We start from the raw sequence: 23028 nt of genomic DNA, 5'->3' as shown, positions 1-23028 counted from the left end.
CTCCCAGACTCAGCGCTGAACTTGGCCAATGGGACAGAAGCAGATGCGATGAGTGCAGGTGTGTGCACACCGAGGCTGACCCCATTGCTGCTCCTGGAACCCCAAGATCTCCATGGGAAAAGCCCCAGCTGGCACACCAAAGGATGAGGGATGGTTGAGGGAAGCCCACAGCTTTTACTCTCTTTCACCTCGTACCATGCTATTTTGCATTTATTTCCAGGATGTTTTTTAAAATGTTTTAAATTCATTACCTGCCTATCACTTATTTTCCCCTCAGTTGAATTCCCTCTTTTTTAATTAATCCATAACTCTTCAAAGGAAGGACCATTCTTTCTTGTATTCATCAACAAACCTTTATTGAGTGTTTATTATACATCAGGCCTTGTACCAGGGGCAGAGGATGAAGGTAAACACACTCCTCCCCTAAAGGAGCTCATGGCCGAGAGGAGCTACATGCAAATGAGTGAAATTAACATGGTAAATCGTACAATAGGAACCTGCTTCAGAGCTCCTTAAAAGTCAGAAGTCAAATTTCCTTTAGAAGGTTTCTTCAAAACCTAGCAAAAAGCAGCGTATACTCAAAAACTTCTTTCAACTACCTGAGAAGGAAATTATTTAGTCTCATCTTTAGATTTTATTGATATCAAAACTAGGGTTCATGACTTAAGTTAGACAAAGACAAATATCATATGATATCACTTATCTGTGGAATCTAAAAAAAAAATAATACAAATGAACTTATTTGCAAAACAGAAAGAGACTCACAGATGTAGAAAACTTATGGTTACCAAAGGGGAAAGGGTAGGGGGAGGAATAAATTAGGAGTCTGGGATTAACAGATGTACACAACTATATATCAAATAGATGAACAAGAGGACCTACTGTACAGCACAGGGAATTATATTCAATATCCTGTAACAACCTATAATGGAAAAGAATTTGATAAAGAATATATACATACATATATGCATAACTGAATCACTTTGCTGTACAGCTGAAACTAACACAACATTGTAAATGAACTACACTGCAATAAAAACAAAAACAAAAACAAAAAAACTAGGGCCCGTGCAAATTCTTTTGGGAATCCATACATAGAGCATTAAACATCTAAGTAAGAGAAATGAAACTTGTCTGTTGTTGGGACGGCCCCCAAATATCTGATATTTCATTTGGAACAGATATTTGCTCATCTGGGTGTAAAATCATGATGCAGACCTGACCAGAAAGGGAAGTTCCAAAGGAAGTGTGGTTGGTCTCTTTCCGTGTTCCCAGCATCTGAGCCCAGTGAGGTTAATAACTTTTTTGAACGAATGGCCAAAACACAAGTAATTCCAGGGCTTTCCTGCATCTTCGCCTTGTCTCTATCAGCGTTTCTTTCCTACTAGGGTAAGTACTCTAGGTTGGGGAAGAATGTACCCAAGAGAGGACCCTCTCCTCTAACTTACTCTCCAGTTGAGAAGACTGATGAATAAATCAGTGTTTTCCAGGCTGTTAGGAGTATTTAATTAACATGCTCTTCAGATGCTGGCATGTTTACATGCTGCCATGTCAGATTAACCATCACAATGGAAAGGGTTATTAAGACAAAGTAAATGACAGTTTCTTTCACTAAAAGGCAGGATATTTAAAATCTCTGGCTTTGGGAATTTGATGATGTTCACGTTGAGAAGTGACTATGACCTAGGTACGAGCAATGACAGTCTTCCTGCTGGAGGCCACAGAGGCTTCACAGATCCTCTCGGTGACCTGCAATTATGGTCCAGCAGCCCACCTATCATTCCCTGCTACCACGTGTGGGCCAGACTCTGCACTCAGCGTAGGTTTGCAGGGTTTGGCCTTTGTACTTGCTGCGGATACCAGGGACCAGGTGTGTCATTGGGAGGGATCCATTCTAATGAGGACCACAGGGCTCACAGCCAAGGACTTCTCTCAGTGAGTTTTTAAAAAGGTGTTTGCTGGGAACATAATACATCATACAAACATATGAACTTCTATGAGGAAATAAAATGCTCTATTTCGTCTGGCTTCAAACTTTCTATGACAACTCAATTCATTTTTATTAAACTCTCATGAATTCCCACATAGAGGTGGAGCCATGGTTGTCATAAAACTGATGTTTTATTTAAAAAAAAAAAAAAAAAAAAAAGAAAATTCAAAAAAAGAAAAAACATACTAATAAAGAATACACACACAACTAACATTTAAAAAAATTGTCTGAGAGTGTGAATTTAAAAGATCTATACTTTGTAAGAGATAAAATGCTGTGTTAGCCTCAAGTTTATCCACCAAAACAATTAAAGGATGCAGCCTGGTTAAGTATTTCTTATCACTATTGAATATTTAGTAAACTAATATTTTGGTGAGATAAGCATTCTATCTGTGGCGTTAAAGAAACAGAACATTTTTATTTCTGAATAAACTTTGAACAGAGATGTTGTGTAGATGACGGTTATTCCTAATTTATTTACGATGTAGGCATCGACTGTTCATTTAGCTGGAAGAATACCTCCTGAACAGTCTACGTTTAGGAAAATCACATTTTCAGTTCTCTCTGAAGAGCCAAATGGTTATTCTATGCTTAAGCTCATTGGGAAGATACTTCAATAATGCATTTTCTCAATCAGAGTTAATTTAATGTTGCTTAACACTAAGAAGAAAACAAAAATTAGTATTAAAACTAGGAACTATATATGTTAAAAGGCATTCATATGTATGTTGTCTTAATGTGGTATAACCTTTTAAGGAACTCGCTACCATCTTGGAATGCCAGCAATTCTCAGTGCTTATCTTCAGAATGAATTAAAAGAAAATCCTACAGTTCAATGCATTTCCCTTAACAATTTAAGATTATGAAACTGCTGCCCTTACCTCATGAAGAATATTAAAAATACTCTAAATTTAAATAGTCAGAAACATCTGTAGCCAGAGGAGATGGGTTGTAGGACTTGGTCCTTCCACTTCATTAAATGACCTTGGGCACACTCACCTCTGTTCTCTAGTTTACATTTTACTTTTGTAAACTGGAGTTAATAATCTTATAGTGTATAATGTCTAGAATTTTGGTGAGAATTAAACCAAGTAACGGACATGAAAATCACTGGGTCAAATGTAATACATGATACCCACGAAGTTATCATAGAAATGATGTCCAAAGCTGTATTTAGGCAGACAAATACAGCAGTTGTGCAAAGGCTCCAGTGAACCGGGAGTGACACCAGGTAGTCACAGAATGAAGAGGTCACCTCAACAGTCCGCATGAGGATAAAAGTGGATCCTGAGCTAGGTTGATGGTAGAGGCAATGGAAACAGATGATTTAGTAAATGCTTTGGGAAGGTTGAATCATCTAGCTTTCTGGAGTGAGTGGCTGCTTTGGTGTCAAGGGAAGGGACTTCAAAGACCTTTCAAAAATTTTAGAACTTAACTGCATTTAAAACTCTTCAGTGATTTGCCATGCAACCAGCCTGTGCTTACCACTCTGATCCACCGTCTGAGATTTCTATTCCCATTTTACATTCCAGTCAAAATCCAATGCTTGCCTACAGTCCCCGTTTACCTTGATATTTCATGCTTCCACGACTTTGATATCTGCTAATCCTGTTCTGCAACGCCTCGCCCCATCCTCTTTCCTTTTCTCCTCCTTTCTATAGGCTAACTCCAAGTCATCTTTTAGGACCCTACCCTCCAGTCACTCTCCCAGGAAAGTCTTTCCCTTGCTTCTCTCTCAAAGAGAGTTATAATATCCTTCTATGTACTCAGTCTTTTCTTTATTGATTCACTAGTCACACCATATTGTAACGAATTTCCTTTCTCCTATATCTCTCATACTACAAGCTCCCTGAAAGCCAACACTCTCTCTTATTCCTTCGGTATAGTCTCAACACCTAGTGAAACATGGCACCCCAAATTAAACAAGAAGTATTTTTTGAAGCAAGGACTGGATGACTGGTTGACAAGAAGAGTCCAAGATGTTGGTTCCAAGAAGAATGAGAAAAATGTCCCCATTATTAAGTTATCGTTTCTCAGCTCTAACCCTACTCTTCTATACTTGGCTTTATGGCCGTGGAGCTGGGACTCTGCCATCCACATTTCTGCTCTACCGGCTGACTCCACGCCAGGCTCTGCCAGTAGGGGGCGCCAGAGGGCGATCAGAGAACTGAACGGAAAAGGAAACTGGATCCTCCCTACTTGCTTGTTGATTAGGTGAGCTTCTCTCCAGCAAGGATTCTTCACCTTGGAAGCAGTAGATCCTTCTTGAGAAGCAGGTGATTCAAGTGTAAATGTTTTCCAACACTTGGAAAACCAGCCTCGTCACATGCCTCCTCCCACAGCACCTGCACCAGCTGGCAGGTGCCCCCTCAGATGTTTGGGTCCGAGCATCACAGATGCTCCCCTCTAAGTTTCTAAGTTTTAGTAATTCAAGCTGTTTCCCTCTGTTCCCTTGGTCCTAAGGGTACTAGCTGTTTCCTGCAGTTGCTGTCTCCATGATATCTTAGAGTTCACTTTTCATCTTTTTAGTTACCTAGTGAACAAACTTACAACCAGTTAATAATTATTTACATTAAATTCTTTCCATTAAGTAACTGGTGTGGTTTCTCTTTTCTGAGCAGACTTTGATTGCTCACAGAAAGAGGGAAATACGAAAATCACAAAGAGGGTGATGACAGATTTGCATTTGGATTCACTGAATTTATTATCTTGTCTTTACCACACCATATTATATATTGACTGTAAAAAGTAATTAGAAAATACAAATGAGCAAAAACACAAGAATCATTCATAACCTATCTCTGGGAGGTAAGCATTGTTGACTTTCTTTCAGTGTTTAACATTCTAGACATTTTTCACGCAATATGAATGTAAAAAATATTCTATATATTTAAAGAAAACCAGAATCATACTAGGCATGCTGTTGTGCCGTCTGCTTCTTTTGTTATCAAGAACCTCTTTCCTATCCTTAAATGCACATATATAACTGCCAGCTTTGTCTTCTCAAAGCATGGCTATGGATGGGATATCTTGGATAACTTCCTATTTTTTTAAATCATGCTTTGTGTTTAACACAGTACTTTCACAGACATTATTTCATTTAATTCCTACAAAATTCTAGATGTTAATTATTTTCTGTTTATTAGCCACACTTAACATAAAAATGGAAACTTAGGGAACATCATGACTGGCCCAAGGTCATATAACTAGTCAACAGCAGACCCAGGACCTGGAAGCTGTATCTTCTGACTACAAATGCCATGCTCTGCCCACTATGTCACATTACTTCTCTATTTCACCCCAAACCTTCAATGGTTCACATTACCTCCAAATCAAAAACCTAAACTCCTTAGCCTAGTATTTAAAGCCTTCCAAAATCTACCATCAAGCTGATCTTCAAATTTCCTGCTACAAAAAACAGGTGTTCAGCCAAGGTTAACCATTACTGGAACCCTATGCCTTCAGTGTTGGGAATTTTGCTTACTTCATTATTTTATTCACTTGAGATGTCTTTGTGATCAGGCTCTGCTTATTAATATTTAATCTTCTACAAAAGAAACAGAATACAAAGTCCTGAAATGGTTGAGATGATGTATGGGAATTTTGCATAGGTGACATTTCAAATCAGTGAATTATAAAATAACACTGACACCCTACATAGTTTTAAAAAAGAGTGCCTAGATTTCTTGTCTCTTTTCTTAAAACAAAATCAGTCTATGAATGTAAGACCAGAAACCATAAAACTCCTAGAAGAAACCTTGGGCAGTAAGCTCCTGGACATTGCTCTTGGCAATTTCTTTTTGGATCTGACTCCAAAGAATAGCAACAAAAGCAAAAATAAACAAATGAGACTACATTGAACTAAAAAGCTTCTGCACAGTGAAGAAAACCATTGATAAATAAAAAGGCAACCTACTGAATGGAGAAGGTATTTGCAAGTCATATATCTGATAAGAAGTTAATATCCAAAATATATAAAGAACTCATACAGCTCAGTAACAACAATAACAAAAAACAATCTGATTAAAAAATGGGCAGAGAGCTGAATAGACTTTTTGTTTTTACAAAAAGACATACAGATGGTCAACAGGTACAATGAAAAGATGTTCAACATTACTAATCATCACGGAAATGCAAATCAAAACCACAATGCGATATCACCTCACACCTGTTAGAATGGCTATTATCAAAATGATAAGAAATAACAAGTGTTGGTGAGGATGTGGAGAGAAGGGAACCCTTGTGCACTGGTGATGGGAATGTAAATTGGTACAGACACTATGGAAAACGGTATGGAGGTGTCTCGAAAAATTAAAAATAGAGCTACCATATGATCTAGCCATGCCACGTCTGGGTATTTATCTGAAGAAAATGAAAACACTGATTTGAAAAGATACATGCATCCCTGTGTTCACTGCAGTGTTATTCACAATAGCCCAGACACGGAAGTAACCTAAGAGTCTGTCTATGGACGAATGGATAAAGAAGATACGGCATAAGTAAAAAGGAGTGCTATTCAACTGTGAAAAAAAGAATGACATTTTGCCACTTGTGACAACATCCAGAAGAAAACAGCCTAAGGATATATAATGTATGCACATATATAGCAAACGGAGATTTGAAATGAATGAACGGCCTGACCTATAATGAACACAGTTTTAATTAAAACAATAATAATAGGCCATTTAAAATATTGAACTGGTAAAGATTTTAAAATCGACAAGTCCCTGTATTGATAGAAGTTTTCAAAATTAGAAATTCTTATATACCATTTTTAGAAGACAATTTGGCAATCTCTAAAAATTTTAAATGCACAAAATTTGATCCTGCACTTCTAGTACAAAGGATAATTCCCCCTATGTTTATTGTGAAGTTTTTTTTTTTTTTTGAGAATTGGAGAATTGCCAAATGGAGAATTGCCACTGTAATGAAAACCTGGAAATCACCTATTTTGCCACCAATAGGGGACTGTTTAAATAATACGTGATACACATCCATATAATAAAATATTGTTGCATCATTAAGAGAAATGAGGTGTGTGTGTGTGTGTGTGTGTGTGTGTGTGTGCGTGTGTGTGCGTGTGTGTGTGTGTGTATCCAAATGCCCAAAGAAAATCTGAACAATATAATTCCTTTATGTAAGGGAAACTAGAAAATGACAATGGTAGATGTATTAAAATTAATAGTAGTTACTTCTATCAATGGGAAGTATATATGGCATAAGTCATAAAGAAGGGATAAATAACCTTTGTAATATTCTGTATTATTAAAACTTTTTTCCAACAAAAGTATTTCTAATTTAAATAGTCATTAAATTTTTACTTTGTAAGGCCAGATCTCAATGACATCAACTTCATCCATGACGCCTTCCATAAATATTCCCAGACTGAAAAAAATCCCTGTCTCCTGTAAATTTTCTGGTAAATATTTGTATTTCTCACATTATATTGCTCTTTTTTTTTTTTTTTGGTTTGTTAGTTTGACTTACATCTCTACTGTATCTTAGTGATATCTACTTATGTCACTGTTACAGTAAAGGTCCTTGGTAATAAGGCTCAGGTCTTACAGTAGATACGAACATTATCTGCCATTCATCCATCTATCCATCTATCCATCCATCCATCCACTCACCCACCCATCCATTCATTCATCCATTTTCACATCCAGACTACCTTCCCACCCAACACAAATTGATTGCATAAAAAATGCCTTCACCTTAGAATCACACTTTTTCTTAGTTAACTCAATAAGCTTAATTATTCATTTAAAAATTATTATATACAGTTCCCTTGGAATATTCTTGAATATCATCCATCCATTCAAACTGTCTCAGATGTTTATACTTAAAAATCTTACTCCGTGCTTTTGCATACTTAGTTATTTGAATACTCAGAGGGAAGGTTTACCACTTATTTCTACTTTTATCGTGTTCAGAACGTGTTTGTGTATATTTTTGTCTTTACTGAACACTGATCTTTTTTTTTCTTTGTTTTGGAGGGGGAGTGGTTAATTAGGTTTATTTTTAGAGGAGGTGCTGGGGATTGAACCCAAGACCTCGTGCGTGCTGAGCATGTGCTCTAGCACTTGAGCTATGCCCTCCCCTCAATCAAATCTTTTTATTTATTTTATTTTTGAAAATAAAACCCCATGCATTTTTGTCTCTATTAGAGTAGAAGCTCCTAGTGGGAGACCATTTTATTACATGTTTTGTAAATTCTTAGGAAAAAGCATTTGGTGAATTTTGTATACGGAAGCTGGATTTTTGTGGATGGATTTTGCCACTTATGATTACAGATGTAAAACAAAGAGGGAATATGGAAGAATCTTTATCATAGAAACCACACTTACTATGGGGAGAAAGCAGACCTCCAAGACGGCCTTGTTGGTACGCTATCAATAAACAAGTTGCAAAACACTAACATAAAGGATGTTCCTATGGTAGAAAACATCCTTTGCAACTCACACATGGTCCACAAAGTAGTCTGAACAAAACAGCAAGTTAACAGGAGAACTAACCAGAAGTAACTGTATTAACAGTCTTGCCCTTACTAGGTTATTTTTTGTTTTATCTTTTAAAGTCATAAACATCTTATCTGTTTATCAGGGCAGACACTTTTCAACAGGATGATATCTAGAGGCAACGTCTAAACCACAGGAGGGAATTACTGAGGGGAAATGATTTGGGAGGCTGGAGAGAGCAGAGTGACAAACATTTTCAAAATGGGATTGGCAAGTTGGCTTCCCGCAATTTAATGAAAATATCTGCATAGGTCAAACCCCATCTTTGATTTGAGCTAAATGAATTTCCTCTGGTGATGCTAGAAGAGAGAGAGGGGGCAAAGGATGAAGCAGAAATCACTTGCCACTACCTCCCAGAAACACCGCAGGCTTGTGGCCATCACTACCCAAGGGGCCCCACGTAGCCCCAGAATGAAAAAGAGCTACATGCCTACCTTCTATTTCTGTCCTTACAAATTTCTGATTTTTTTTTTTGCAGCTATCTAAGAAAAATTTGATATTGTTGTTGTCTAAGCACATTTAAACTTCAGCAGAAATAACTGCCAAGTGATTCATGCCCGTGTAGGTGAATATAACGATTGTATCTGGAGCCCCAGTGCGCCATTTTCATTTCACTTTAAATAAAAAACAAAATGTATCTGTGTCAGTCAGTGCCCTTCTGCTGTACTCAGAGGTATCAAACAGGCTACAATTATGATTGTGAAGTGATTGTGTCACATTGGAGGAAGGTTTATTGCTTTTGAGTCTGCTAGGCAGTAACACATTCTGTTTCATATTACTCTTTATATCATTGTTTGGCTGTGACTAGAATAATCAAATTCCATCAAATGCTGTCAAATTCAATTTACAGTATTTTTCATTGAAGCGGGCTTTCTGCATTATATTTCCTGTTTTCCCTCTCCATAGCTGCCATGGAATAGTCACTGCAATCATGAGCTTTATTTACAAAACCAACCGAGTGAAGCCACATCCTGCTCTATAACAGATACTTTATTTCCCTTTATTCAGAATAGGAATTTGATGTGCTTTTCTCATACAATTAGCATTAAGTAGATGAAAGAAAACCAAGAGGATGGGCATTTTAGAGGCTGCACTAATGTGCTTAGCGTAAAATGTAAATTCACATTAGCCATTTTCACGTGCCCGTGTGTGTTTGAATCAGAAATATTATTCTTCAAATTAATGTTTGCTGAGAAGAAATTTGGCTTGCTCATCTTGGGCCATGTCATTTACATAGCCAGACATGCAATCATGATTTCTGTCTTTATAATTTTCCTACAAACCCTTAGCTCATCACCAAAAATTGGTCTGAATCAAAGGGATGGAAGATCTAAAGTTATAAAAGGAGACTAAACTAAGTTTCAAACGATGCCGCTGGGCGGAGGATCAAGCAAGGGAAGGCGTGAGGCTGCTGGATGGACTAACAGAGGATGCTGAAGTGGGGCAAGGATCTGAGAAAAATGTGTTGGACTCTTTGTGTCTGATGCAAATACAGGGCTTTTGGAGTGGGCTTCTCATCTGCAAATCCTTTATGTCTGCCAGTCTCTGTCTTAGAAAATACCTTTTCTGTCATCTCAGTGCTACCATCTGAATGGTTGTGTTCCCTTCAAATTCATATGTTGAAATCCTGACCTCCAAGGTGTTGGTGTCAGTAAATGGGGCCTTCCAGAGGTGACTAGGTCATGAGGGTGGAGCCCTCATGAATGGGATTAGTGCCCTTATAAAAGAGGCCCCACAGGGCCCCCGGCCCCTTCTGCCAGGTGAGGACACAGTGAGAGAAGGGATATCTCTGAACCAGGAAGTGGGCCTCACCAGACAGTAACTGCGCCTTGATCTTGGGCCTCCCAGCCTCCAGAACTGTGGGAAATAAATGTGTGTTGTTTACAAGCCACCCCAGTTTATGGTATTTTGGTTATAGCAGCCTGAATGGACTAAGACAGAGGGTAAGCTCTCAGCCGACAGGTCCTCTGGTCCCTTCCCTGTTTTTGTTTTCCTTTCTCCTTTCCTGCTGTCTCTTCCTCCTCCCTCTCCCCCCCCCTTCCTCACCTCCACCTCACTCTCAGTCTCCTCACTTTCTCCTTCTCCTCCCCACCCTCTTTCCCTCTTTTCTTCATTTTAGGTGGATACACTTAACAAATTCTGCACATCGTTTCCAGCGGAGTGGAAACCTCAAAACAGAAGGGGGAGCTGCAGAGTGACCCTTCTCTCTGCACATGAAAAAAGTGCCGTCTTTTGAGGATGAGCAAAAGCCTTTTCAAGCTCCACATACTAGGTGATGGGAAATAATCGGAGTTCTTGTCCCAGACCTGGTTCCTCCTGTGGAATGACTATGTTCTCTTGGTCAGTGAGCGGCCAAGGACAGCTGTACTGCTCCATCAAAGGCAGAGCTTATGAGGCTGTGAGGTCTTGTCTCTTAAAGAGGGCTCAGACAAAAATGGCAGTTGCAGCATTTTCCCTTGGATAATGTGTAAGTTTCCAGTACCAATTTTAGTTTCCAGTAGGTGTTCCAAAAAGCATGAGTTCCCATCCACTCCCTTGTGGAAATAGAAAATGTATTTGATTCTACACTTCTGAATAGTACACATTCTTAAACAATTGACAATAATAGAACTAAATCACTGTTACCTGTGAATAAAGTAGTTGATGATGACTCCATTTGGCTTTTTAGGTGGCGTCCACTTAACTTCAATGCAAGCTGACCCCAGTGGCTTAAGAATTGGGGAATTTAGATCCATGGGGGCTGCTTCAGATGTGGTGACAAACATCCTACTGCTAACTCCACAACCTCCTTGAAAAAAAAAAAAAAAAGGGAAACAAGACCTTTAGTAATTTGTCTACGTGTATATAGGTTAAGGACATCATGAAAATCATTTTATCTGAAGTTTTGATTATATGCTTGTGCACATATTTCAGACTAGTATTATAAATCGCTACAGGATTTGAATACTTAAACAAGGGATCATTTTTGGAAAATCCATTAATTAGCCACATATTTTTACAGGCACAGACAATGACGCTTGGGCTTGTCTGAACTGAGGTTCCGCTGGCTGACTGCAGTTATTCCAGCCGGAGAGTGATAATGTGCTTCAATTTCATAAGCGTCTGTGTGACCCGCACGTCTTGCATGCTCTTAATGCTGTCTTATTTTTGCTAATATTTAAAAATAATGATTGTTCTCTCAACACACACCAAGCAAACAGTGAATCTGAGGGATACTGTATCTTGATAGCATACCCTTAGGGAAATAGAGATGCAGGAGTTGATTTTGCATTTAAATAAAGAAAACCTTAGTTTAAAGCTATTTCCATGTGGATTCGCTGAAGACTGGATCACGGAAAGCAACCTTCAAAACAAAATCTCTTGGTCTGGTTTGTAGAGAAAAGTGAGCAAACTGACTCTCGATTTCGGAGATTTAGCATAGCAAAATTGCAGACCCCTAGTCCTAATCAACTCTATAGGAAATAGTGCTAATTTGAAAACAGAAGTTCCTAAGGACAGGAGTTACAGTTACGTGCTGGGGATAAGACTGGTAAATGTCTCTGATTGAAGGTGAAGCCACGTGTTGTGCACACCAATGGGAGTCACATCTCTCTTAGCGGCTGGGTGTTATATGACAGTTGGAGGGATGAAGGAAGTGAGAGGGGCTCTTCCTTAAGACCACACAGATAGATGACAATTTCACTGACCATCAGCCTAAGCCACGGAACTCAAGGAGACAGTTTATGTACACGCGATATGTATCAGAAAAGCACTGCAAAATACATAAGATTTATTTGCGTGTAACTTCACCTTCTAAATAATGTCTCCCTTACCACTCCTCTGTCTGAATAAAACTGAATTAGAACCAAGGTGAGTCCCTCTTCTATGAGAGTTTTGTAATACCTATTTTGTTTTATATTACCAATGATTCCTTTACGTGATCTCGGTGTTTTTCTTTTAAAGGGCCTTATAAAACAAGACTTTGCAAAACCACCATTTTAATATATTTAAATATTCATGATTTAATGTGCAGAAATGCATAATGCTTCACTCAATGCCAGGCTCTGATTTCTCTGGGTAAACAGTCCAGTACATGTAAGAAATGAAATGTTAGTTTCCATATTTGAACTGAGAATCTAGTCCTTTTTAATGAATTTTTTTTTAAATAAAATACTTTTCTATAAAAACCCAGGACAAGTGTCTGAAAGACCCTCACCATTTTGACATGCTTGTATCCTTATCTCATACTGTGTGAATGGAGCCAAATTTTCCACAAGGACAGATAGATGATGACCAACAGAGGAGGTCAGAGGCGCTACACTTCCAGCATCGAGTAAGACATTGTACTCCACAGGCATTTGGGGGATGAGGATCCCTTTAAAGAGAGAGAATAAAAATATGTATGTACGTTTTCTCAGCAAATGGTCAACAAATGCTTATCTTTTAAGAACAACGTATATTTAAACTTAATGGTATCTTTTTCCTAATAGAGTAATCAATAACTGCATGAAAACTAAGTTGGAAAAGGTGAGAATGCCTATTCCTAAAGTAAGAAATGCGTGTCACCCATTTTAAAAAACAAATGAAGTATAATAATTCTATTCAAAGATACACTCTATGGGCAAATAAAAATGAAGGCATGTTTCACTGCTTAAAAAATACAAGGCAATTAGAAATGGTGCCATATATTTTCCCTAGGCTTACTTACTCTTAAAGTACATAAAAAACCTATGAGTTTTGCTTGTGACAATAATTTTTCTGTAGGCATTGTGTATGCATCTAGTCTGACACGGATCCTTGACATAACAGCCCGTAAAGTATCCAAATCACAATCTACCTAGAGAATTCCCAGTGCATTAATTATTAAGTCAGGACAGTCCCCTCTGTCAGCGAGACTTATTGGCCCAAATATATATAAAATTTGGGTTCAAAAACTTGTCATTTTTCACAATGCTTCCTAAAGAAAGAAGGTCTTGTCATTTCAGCCTCTTCACAATCTAGTCATAGAATTAAATGCCCGTAAGTCTCGTTTGGTCATGAACAACATGCACACATTTTAAAGGAGAGGATGTGCACCTTGAATGAACAATAAAATGAAGTTTCCCACTAAAGTTTCTCATTGATCTGATAACTTCTAACATATATGGGCTTAGTCACTTACCTTTGTAGTAATTAAGTAAGTTTCTTTGCTACAGAAACAGTGAAATCTACAGCACAGGACTCAGTAAGCCATGAGAGAGAAGATCTAAAGAATGAAACGTGGTTGTGCTTTTTGTAGACACAGCTCCAATGGGTGAGGGGCAGAAGAGCTAGTACCAACGAGAAATGTTCAGGATTTCATGTAGGATTGATGAAAATAAGCAGTTTCTGAAGGAAACACTGATCATCGTCGGGAGGACTGATCAATTATTTCCTTTGGAAAGGTGCTAGATTGTGCTGAATTTGGCAACCCAGAATGAGAATTTTAATTTTAAGTTTACAGCATCCTAATTAAACTACTGCTTTTGTCCTCATAGCTTAACTGACTGTTAATTCTATCATTGATTTCCTAAATTTTTATCTCTGGCTTTATATCTCTCCTGCAGCTCAGATTTCTATTTTGAACTGCCTGCTTCACAGAGACCTCAATCTCAACAGGTCCAAAAAAGAATTACACTTTTCTATTCCCAAATCTGTTCTTGGATTTCCTCTCCATTGCCCTACGCTGGAGGCCCTAAAGTTAGATCCTTAGAGTAGACTCTGAGAAAAGACTCTGATGTCTTTATTCTCAAGCTCAAGTGACCACTAAGTTTTATCAATGATTTCTTCAGGAAGTTTGGGTTTTATGTATAATCAGCAACATGAGACTCTGAAGATGCTAACATGATCTAACCTGTATTTTAGGAAGATAACACTGATGGCAGGCGAGCAGTGGATTGAAAACGGGAGAGCCAGGAGGTAGGGACACCGGTTTGAAAGTCATTGCATGGTTGCAGCAATAACAGAAACAGGAACAATATTTTACTGCATCCCTGTTTTATGCCAGGCAGTACCCATTACCACATTTATTATCACTAGAATGTCGCCAGAAAGAGAAAGAAAAATGCCATATGACATCATTTATATGAAGAATCTAAAAAATTATAACAATAATAATGACACAAATGAACTAATTATTGTTTTGATTTCTTGAATAAGTGTAAGCACATCTTACTGTCCTTTATGACTGGATTCCCGCATTCTGTTGATTCTTATTTTGTAGTTGGATTTATTCCTCTGATAACCATGCAAGTTTAAAAAGCTAAAGATCTAATCTGTTCTTAGAAATAATAACTAGTACATATATGAAAACTAAAAAAACATGCCATGTACTGTGTATATGTATTTACATGCAATATAAAGTGTGTGTGCAGTTGGACTGTAATAATTCTACATATTAAACCTGGAAAAAAAAATCACTAGAATGTCAACTTCATACATTTGGGGACTTTGTTTTCCTCAAAACAATAATAAGGTAGGTCCAATGCTTAGATTTTAGCGCAGAGTAGTAGCTCAACTACTGAATAAAGAAGCCACATGACCACATTGAAAGGTAAATGTTATTACGTTTTTCTAAAATGAGAAAACTAAGGCCTGGAGGAGAAACAGGTTCCAGATATCATGTGAATTGGATGGAGCAGCCAGACTTGAACTCAGGCCCATTAGATACCAAAGCTTACCCCTCTATACTTACGCTATCTTTTGATAATAAAGGCGCGGATGAGGACAACTGTGGGGAAAAGTGAAAGGCTAATTTTGAGAAAACATGGACAGACAGGTAGAACAGGTCTTGCAGGTAGGTTAGATTCAGGGGGAGAAGTGATGGAGGAATCAGAATTACCACTGATGGAACAAAATTGTAGGTGAATATTTAAAGTTCTGAAGGGTGGGTTTCCCAAACAATCAATTGTTTGATTGTTCCCAAATGTCCTAGCCATTTGTGAACTTGTGTCAGAGTGTTTTCAGAGGCAAGGACAAACATGTCCCTGTTTCCCAACACCAGCTGGCCTCGTAAAATCTGTGACACACACACCTCCCCTGCCGAGCAAGGGCAAACCAACAGAATCCCACTACTTCTTGTTCACAAAAATGGTGAATAACTTTTTCTTCCTAAAAAGCACAAGACTAGAAAATCATATGTGTAATGAGGGATGAGAAATTTCACTGGCCAGCTGTTTGAACTCTGTAGTCACTGCAGAGCGAACTAACTCTACACCAGCAGAAAAAGTTTATGCAGACAGAACCAGCGTGTTGAACAAGTGCAAATACCATTTGTGATGCAGTCAAAACCCAATTTAATTTCCATCTCTCACTATTGCTTTAAAATGAATGTATCCTGTGTACTCTTCCCCAGACACGGGATGAAAAGTTGGCTGGGACCATGATGTTTCTGCTCAGTCTCAGGTAATAAGACAATTCGGCATTATTTTTTTTTTTTCCATGAAGAAAGAAAGATATCACAACAAAGATCTTTAATGGTGTAATGAGTACATATAATGAGCTTACTGAGAAGATATTCTTCACAGTCTAATTCTCAACTGCAAGACAAAACTGGAGCCGTTTTTATGGCTCCCAACAAGACTGCTTTATAATTCAAATGAAATTTGAGAGTTGGATGAAGGGAGTTGCTTAGAGGAAACACTTGAGACTCTGGGTTCATTAATGGGCGAGGAAAACTTAAGTGCTGAATTAGAGGTAAAATAAAGAGCAATGTAATCAGGCTTTTTTTTTTTTTCTTTCACTAAAGATGTTCTTTGGGGAGTATTGCTCAAGGTAGTAAAAGAGATTGAAGAGTGAATCAGGGACCCTCTCAATATGCAATCTGACCTTTCAGCAGGAAGATATACTTATGGAAATATCCACCCAGAATATCACGGAATGTCACAGCATCCCACCTCAGATTTGGAGCATTTCTCCCTATTGTTACCCTGACATAGCCTGCAAAGCAGTGGGGGGAAAAGTTTGCTGTTTGCACACACATATTTATGACAAAATACAGAGAGCAAGAATTGCCTGGACATTGAGCCTGGTACTGGGGTCGGCTTTCTTCAGATTGATTGAATATCCTGCAATATAACAACATAACATGCTTTACCTAAAGAGATTAGTAGAAAATGTACCCCTGCAGGATAAATTATACATTACTTTTTTATAGAGACAGACATATTAAAGTTCAATGCCAAACTAGCATGAATTTTTAAGATAAAAAAGCAAGACCTTAAAAAAAAATCACAAGTTTATGGTGATTGCTTTAGGTTTTTTCCTAAATCTAAATCTCCTGGGATTATATGTTCACTCTCCTCTGTCCCTACGGTAGATCTTACCGGAAAGTTTGACAAACAGATTTGAAAAACACGCCATCATTCTTGTTGAACTAGACAAACCACAGAATGGAGTCAGATCAAACCCCTTTTTTATGCCTTCATTTGTTTCTGATAAATTACTCAACCTTTATGAATGCCAGTCTCTTTGTCTATAAAATGATGATGCTAATATCCACCTCATAAAGAGCTGAAAGAATTAAATTTAAAAATGCGTGTACAGCATTTTCGTACATCACTGCAATACAGAAAGTGCCGAGTAAATGACAGGCGCCTCTACAAAAAAAGAAAGAAAGAAAGAAAGAAATGGAACAAAATGGGAAAAAAACCTGCACAACTATAACACTGTCTTCATGGCTCTCAAACACTTCTGAACCCATCTTTTGTATAAAGCTGTTATTCCAATTACAAATTAATGCGATACTGAATCAAGTAAATATCTTTATAACAATATTTTGTTATCTAGATTTATTTTTTACATATACTTGGATATGATAAGTTCTATTCCTGTGAAGAGATTCTATTCTTCACCCTAGTAATGATTTAGAGCAATCGCTCCTTCAATTTGTCTGAGGTTGCACCTTATTATACTGCGCCTTTAGTCTGTATCTACTGGTCTGCTTCCAGTAACTCCTCTGCTTTTTAAGCAGAGGACAGGACTCCCAGGAGGTCAGGGAACAAAACTGCACTTCCATCACGTTTCAAATATGGACATAGTCTTGATCTCAGCTGGTCAAAGCATGAACCCGGAAAATGCATTTTTCACGTCTTGGTTAATTGGAAATAAATGTCCTTTACATACACCTATGAGGTGTTGAAACAGCAAATGCTCCTTGAAGCTGTGCATGTCAAACACTGACATGCATTTAGGAAAGAGGGTCCCCTCCACTGTCATGATTTACAGGACGGTGACATGAAAGTCTCCTTTCTTCCTGCAAGCCCTCGACCATCTGCGGTGAGTCTGAAGCGACCCAGCCCCCTGGCATTCTGATGACTGAATGAAATGAAATGGGCATATTTGTTAAAGTCAGCCGGCAAGCCACACGACTTGGTTAGTTCCCGAGTTCATAAATTTATGTCAGAGTGAGAGGAGCAGCGGAGGCTCATGTGAACCAATTTACCCTAAGTGCAAATGGCAGTTTTGTTATTTGGTGTCAAAGTTACCAGTCGCACAAAGACAAGCCGTCATAACACATTTTCTTGTTCACTAAAGAACAAGGAGTTCGTTGGTTAATATTCCTTGCAAGGCTCCTTTTCATAATTTACAACAACTAGATGCTGGTAGGTTATTTAACATTTATGAAGTTAAGATGTAATCAGAAAAACCCTGATTATCTTTACAAATAAAAAAGTTAAATTATTCAACTTTTTTTTTTCTCTCCGTGGCTTCATTTCACAGCAGGTGCATACTTTACAACGGGAGAAGTCAATCAAATAATCCTTTTTAAAAATCTTTTTTTCAGAGCTGGGGCAAGAACAATTCTAAGAGGAAAGCGATTAATTCGGTTTGATAGCCACATTGGCTTCAAAACACAGGTTGTGCTTAACATAATGCTTTTAAACAATTAGCCTGAATTCTCCTTTGTACAGATAGTGGTGTCTTGGTTATGACCTTTGGGGACCATGGACGTGAAAAAGGACCCTCTTGAATATGCATCCATGCCAATTGTATGGACATTTTACATAGTTTGTATAATAGTCATCATTTTATGCCTTTTCTACCCAAGAAGAAGGTATGGTTCTTGACAAGAGGGACACTGTCTCATTCATTCTTCTTTTTAACTCTCAAAATGTCGAGTATAGTGCCTTTCCCCTGAGAGGGGTTCAGTAAACATTTCCATGTTTGTCAAAATGAAAAGGTGACTCAATCTACCCAAATGTAAATGAACTACATCCTATGAAATTTTAAGTGGCAAATAAAATGACCCTACTAGGTTACTGGATGAACTGTCCTTGAATTAATTTGTCCTCATTTATGTTTGCTGTATGTATGGCAATTTTTTTTTTTTTTTAGCTTTTGAACTGGATCATAGTAAAACAGAAAAAAGCCATTTGCTTTCCGCACTGTTTAGGCAGAAAAATAGAAAAATAGAAAAAATATACTATAGTGATTTTGATCATAGAATTTGGAATCAGACTCACTATAGGTTGGCTCGGACTTCTATGTGATGTGGTCTCTGTGTGACACCTAGAGAAAAAAGCTTGTAATGTCGAAAATGCCTTTTCTCATTAGCCAAATAGGAAGAACACTGAACGTACTACAAGTTGTTATGAATATTAAATGAGATATGTGTTAATCTCTTGGAAAAATGCCTAGCGTGTATTAGAGCTCAAAAAGGTGATATAAATGTATTAAACGCCAAAAGCAAAGGCAACAAAAGCAAAAATAAACATATGGGATTACATCAAACTAAAAAGCTTCCCCATAGCAAAGGAAACCATCAGTAGAATGAAAAGACAACCTATGGAATGGGAGAAAATATTTATAAACCACGTATCTGATAAGGGATTAAATATCCAAAGTATATAAGGAACCCATACACCTCAATAGCAAAAATAAATTTTTTTAAATGGACAAAGGACCTCAACAGACATTTTTCCAAAGAAGACACACAAATGGCCAACAGATAACATGAAAAGGTGCTCACCGTCAATAATTATCAGGTAAATGCAAGTCAAAACCACAGTGAGATATTATTCCAGGTCGGATAGGATCTCTATTATAAAAAAGTTAAAAGATAACAAATGCTAGCAAAGATGTAGAGAAAAAGGAATCCCTGTGCACTGCTGGTGGGAATGTGTACTTGTACAGGAACTATGGAAAATGGCATGGAGATTCCTCAAAAAATTAAAAACAGAATTCCTATCTGATTCAGCAATTCTACTTCAGGATATATATCCAAAGGAAATAAAATCATTATCTCAAAGAGACAGCTGCACTCCCATGTTCACTGCAGCATTATTCACAATAGCCAAGGTATGGAAACAACCTGTCTGTCCATTAACGGCTGAATGGATAAAGAAAATGTGATATTATGTGATATAAAACAAATACTGAATGGTATCACTTATATGTGGAATCATTAAAAAAAAAAGTTGAACTTGTAGAAACAGAGTAAATGGTGGCTGCTAGAAGCTGAGAGATTGGGGGAAACAGGAAGAGGTTGGTAAAAGGGTGGAAACTTTCAGCTACAAGATGCATAAGGTCTGAGGATCTACTGTGTAAACTGGTGACTATAGTTGACAATGTGTTGTGTAACTGCAATTTGCTAAGAGAGTAGAACTGGGTTTCTCACCAAGGGGTAAAGAAAAAAAAGAAAAAAAGAAGAAATACATTAAGATAATGAATGTGTTAATTAAATCAACGGTGGGCCTCCTTTCACAATGTATACGTACATCAAATTATCATGTTATACACTTTAAATACATTACCATTTTATTTGTCAATTATACTTCAATAAAACTGAAAAAAGATTAATGGATTCATATGTAAAGTAAGCCACAAATCATTGAAATGAGTTTTACATTTTCTTCTGAAACTCACCACTACTTGTCACTTGGTTATTGCACTTAAAAGAAACCTGAAACAATTGCCAATGTTGAATCATCCCAATTAATGCAACATGAATGTCTTAGAAAGCTTAATGCCAATTCTGACTTTAAATGAATAGCATCGGATCTAATACACTTCAGCTGATGAGCTCAGTGACCGCCAAGACGCCTCATGTCTACCGACAGGCCATATCGTGCCTAGCTACCCTTTAATCAAAACTTGATTAATAAAAATCATTTCTATTCCTAAGCAATATTAATTTAAATGATTTCTCAGTAGAAGAACTGTTGCCAATTCTTTTCTTTAATGGACTAAGAGATAAATGTGAAAGGAAAAGCACCAGCATTTCAAGATTATGCATTAAGCCTAGATAACTCACCATCCTTAGTGTGAAAAAGCTGGTGTTCAATCTAACGACATTGTTAATTAGAACATGATTGAGGGCTAGGATAGTTCAAAATATAGTCATCACCTTGATAAATCAGACCATCCCTTTACTACCTTCAAAGTTTAAATAATGTTGAATGTTTGGACTCTGAAAGCGCAGGGATACCTAGCTCCATTCTTAATCTAAGTAAACGATTCATGTCCCATGAAACATTTGCTTCTTCATTTTCTACAATTTTTTCACCTACTGAGGTCACATATATCCATTTTTCTTTTTAATACGAATGTGTACATTGTGACCCAAAGTTCAGAGCTGGCAAAAGGTGAGAAGAAATGTTTAGGAATACACTAATCTGGTTTATTTTGTCTATAGATTCAAATAAGAATGGCCAGCATATAGACAGTGCCCACTGAATGTGGGTTTCTATACGAAATCAAGTGTTTGAATAATTTTAAACAGCAGAACATCTAAAATTTATTTATATTTGCCTAAATGGCAAATTTTAGAACCTTACTCAACATTTTGTTTCTTCATTTCAATTTAGCAAACATTTTATAAGGATATGCTGTTTGTATACCATCTGATTTGATGGTACAAATAATATACAAAAGAGTGGATTGATTTTCTAGAGTTTGGAGTCTTTTGATAATCTTACGACTACTATTGATTAAATAATAATGAGATAAAGTGAACCAGGATTTACCTGGGAGGTTAAGAGAATGTCTACCAAGGCATTAAAACAATCTGTGAATAACCGCTTTGTAGTTAATTGAGAAACGACTCTTTCCCTCTCCCACCTAATTAAAATCTTTCTAGACCTGGAACCATGTTTTGCTAAGTCATGTCTATTCCTTCTGCACTTCTGGACAGGTAGGTAAGGCTTCTGGTGACTAGTTTCTTCACGGTGTGGGAGATAACTATTGCCAGATGGAGATCTTCTCTTCCAAGGCTCACCATTTTTCACAATTAATTCTGCAAGAAACATTTTTCTCCTCGAATCATTTGGTTTTCTCCAACACCTAGCTCTGCTTCTCGGCCCTCTGGGGTACTATTTCAAAACAACCAGGTGCTATACCATAAATCTGAAGGACTTTGGACCACAAATGGAAATGATTTGGATTTAAGAGTTAAGTCAAAGATAGGAAGGAACTGCTCCCATAAGGCAGTCATAGAGAGCAGATCTGAATTTGAATTCTGCCTCTACTGTGTGACTTGGAGTACATCATATTACATCTTTGAGATTCAAGTTTCTCATCTTAATATTTTGATCATGATACTACTTGTCTGCCAGGCTTTGCATGAGAATTAACTGAGGTAAGGCAGGGAAAGTGCTTATCAAAGCATTAGGCATATACTAGGAATTTAACAAATGGCAAATATAAGCAAGTAATATTAATGCATATATATGATATTTGCCATCAGTATTACAATTTCTCTTCCCCTGAATAGTCTCATATATTCTCTGGACCTCAGCCCTTTTACTAATAGGATTTAGAAACATGTAATAAGACAATGTATAGCTAGCATTGAAATAAGAACGTGTAAACTGAAAGCTCATTTAATTGTCTAGGTCATTTCCTGTTGCCAAGCAACCACATGGATTTTTTTCTCCCAGCAACTTACCTATGTAAGGTCACTCTGTCCGTACTGACCACAGGACACAATACATGTGAAAAAAATCAGTTCATCTGACCACTACTTTGGCTTTGGACATTCCAGGGAACCGGTTTGATTCACGTTTTCAGAGATTTATTGTAACCAACCACGTTTGCTTGGCATGGGGGGGGACGTGGTTACTAAACTCAGAGCTCATCAAAGTCACCTGGGGAACTTGACTCCATCCCAGGACATTCTTATTCTGTAAACTTGGGGCTGAGAATCTGTCTTTGCATAAGCTTTCTAGCTGATTCTAATGTTCACTCAGGTTGGGGAATTACAGTCCATACTGTTTTTTGACAATTTTTCAGCTTTCTGTGTGATGTAATCATTTTGTGATGTCAGGGCAGGATAAGCAACACCTAGAAAGCTCTTGACTGTGAGCAAATAAACAACCTCCAGTTACAGCAAGTTTGTTTTCTTCTAGTTTAAAATACATATTTGTGACTAGTCAGGAGCAGAAAAATGTTTTTATTATCCAAATCAAAACACAGCATGAGGTACTTTCCAATAAAATCAACTGTAGATTATACACAAGTCAAAATCACCTGCCTGTTTACTGACTTCAAAATCCTTCTAGGCACCAGGAAAAAAGTTTAATTTAA

At 37.5% G+C, this 23028-nt stretch overlaps 1 protein-coding gene across 1 annotated transcript in view; it reads right to left on the bottom strand.

The window, feature by feature from the left end:
* Window positions 1-23028, bottom strand: part of LOC105100345 (usherin) — a 370866-nt gene that overhangs the window by 65638 nt on the left and 282200 nt on the right. The window contains exons 36-37 of the mRNA XM_064477011.1: window positions 12704-12862; window positions 11134-11293 (exon numbers count right to left, since the gene is read on the bottom strand). Of these exons, the coding sequence (XP_064333081.1) occupies window positions 11134-11293; window positions 12704-12862 (319 nt within the window). The remainder of the gene's footprint in view (window positions 1-11133; window positions 11294-12703; window positions 12863-23028) is intronic.

Source organism: Camelus dromedarius, chromosome 21 (assembly GCF_036321535.1).
Source record: "Camelus dromedarius isolate mCamDro1 chromosome 21, mCamDro1.pat, whole genome shotgun sequence".
Taxonomy (NCBI): domain Eukaryota; kingdom Metazoa; phylum Chordata; class Mammalia; order Artiodactyla; family Camelidae; genus Camelus; species Camelus dromedarius.
Note: the sequence above shows the minus strand (reverse complement) of the source record. Positions and strands in the feature narration are given on the sequence as shown.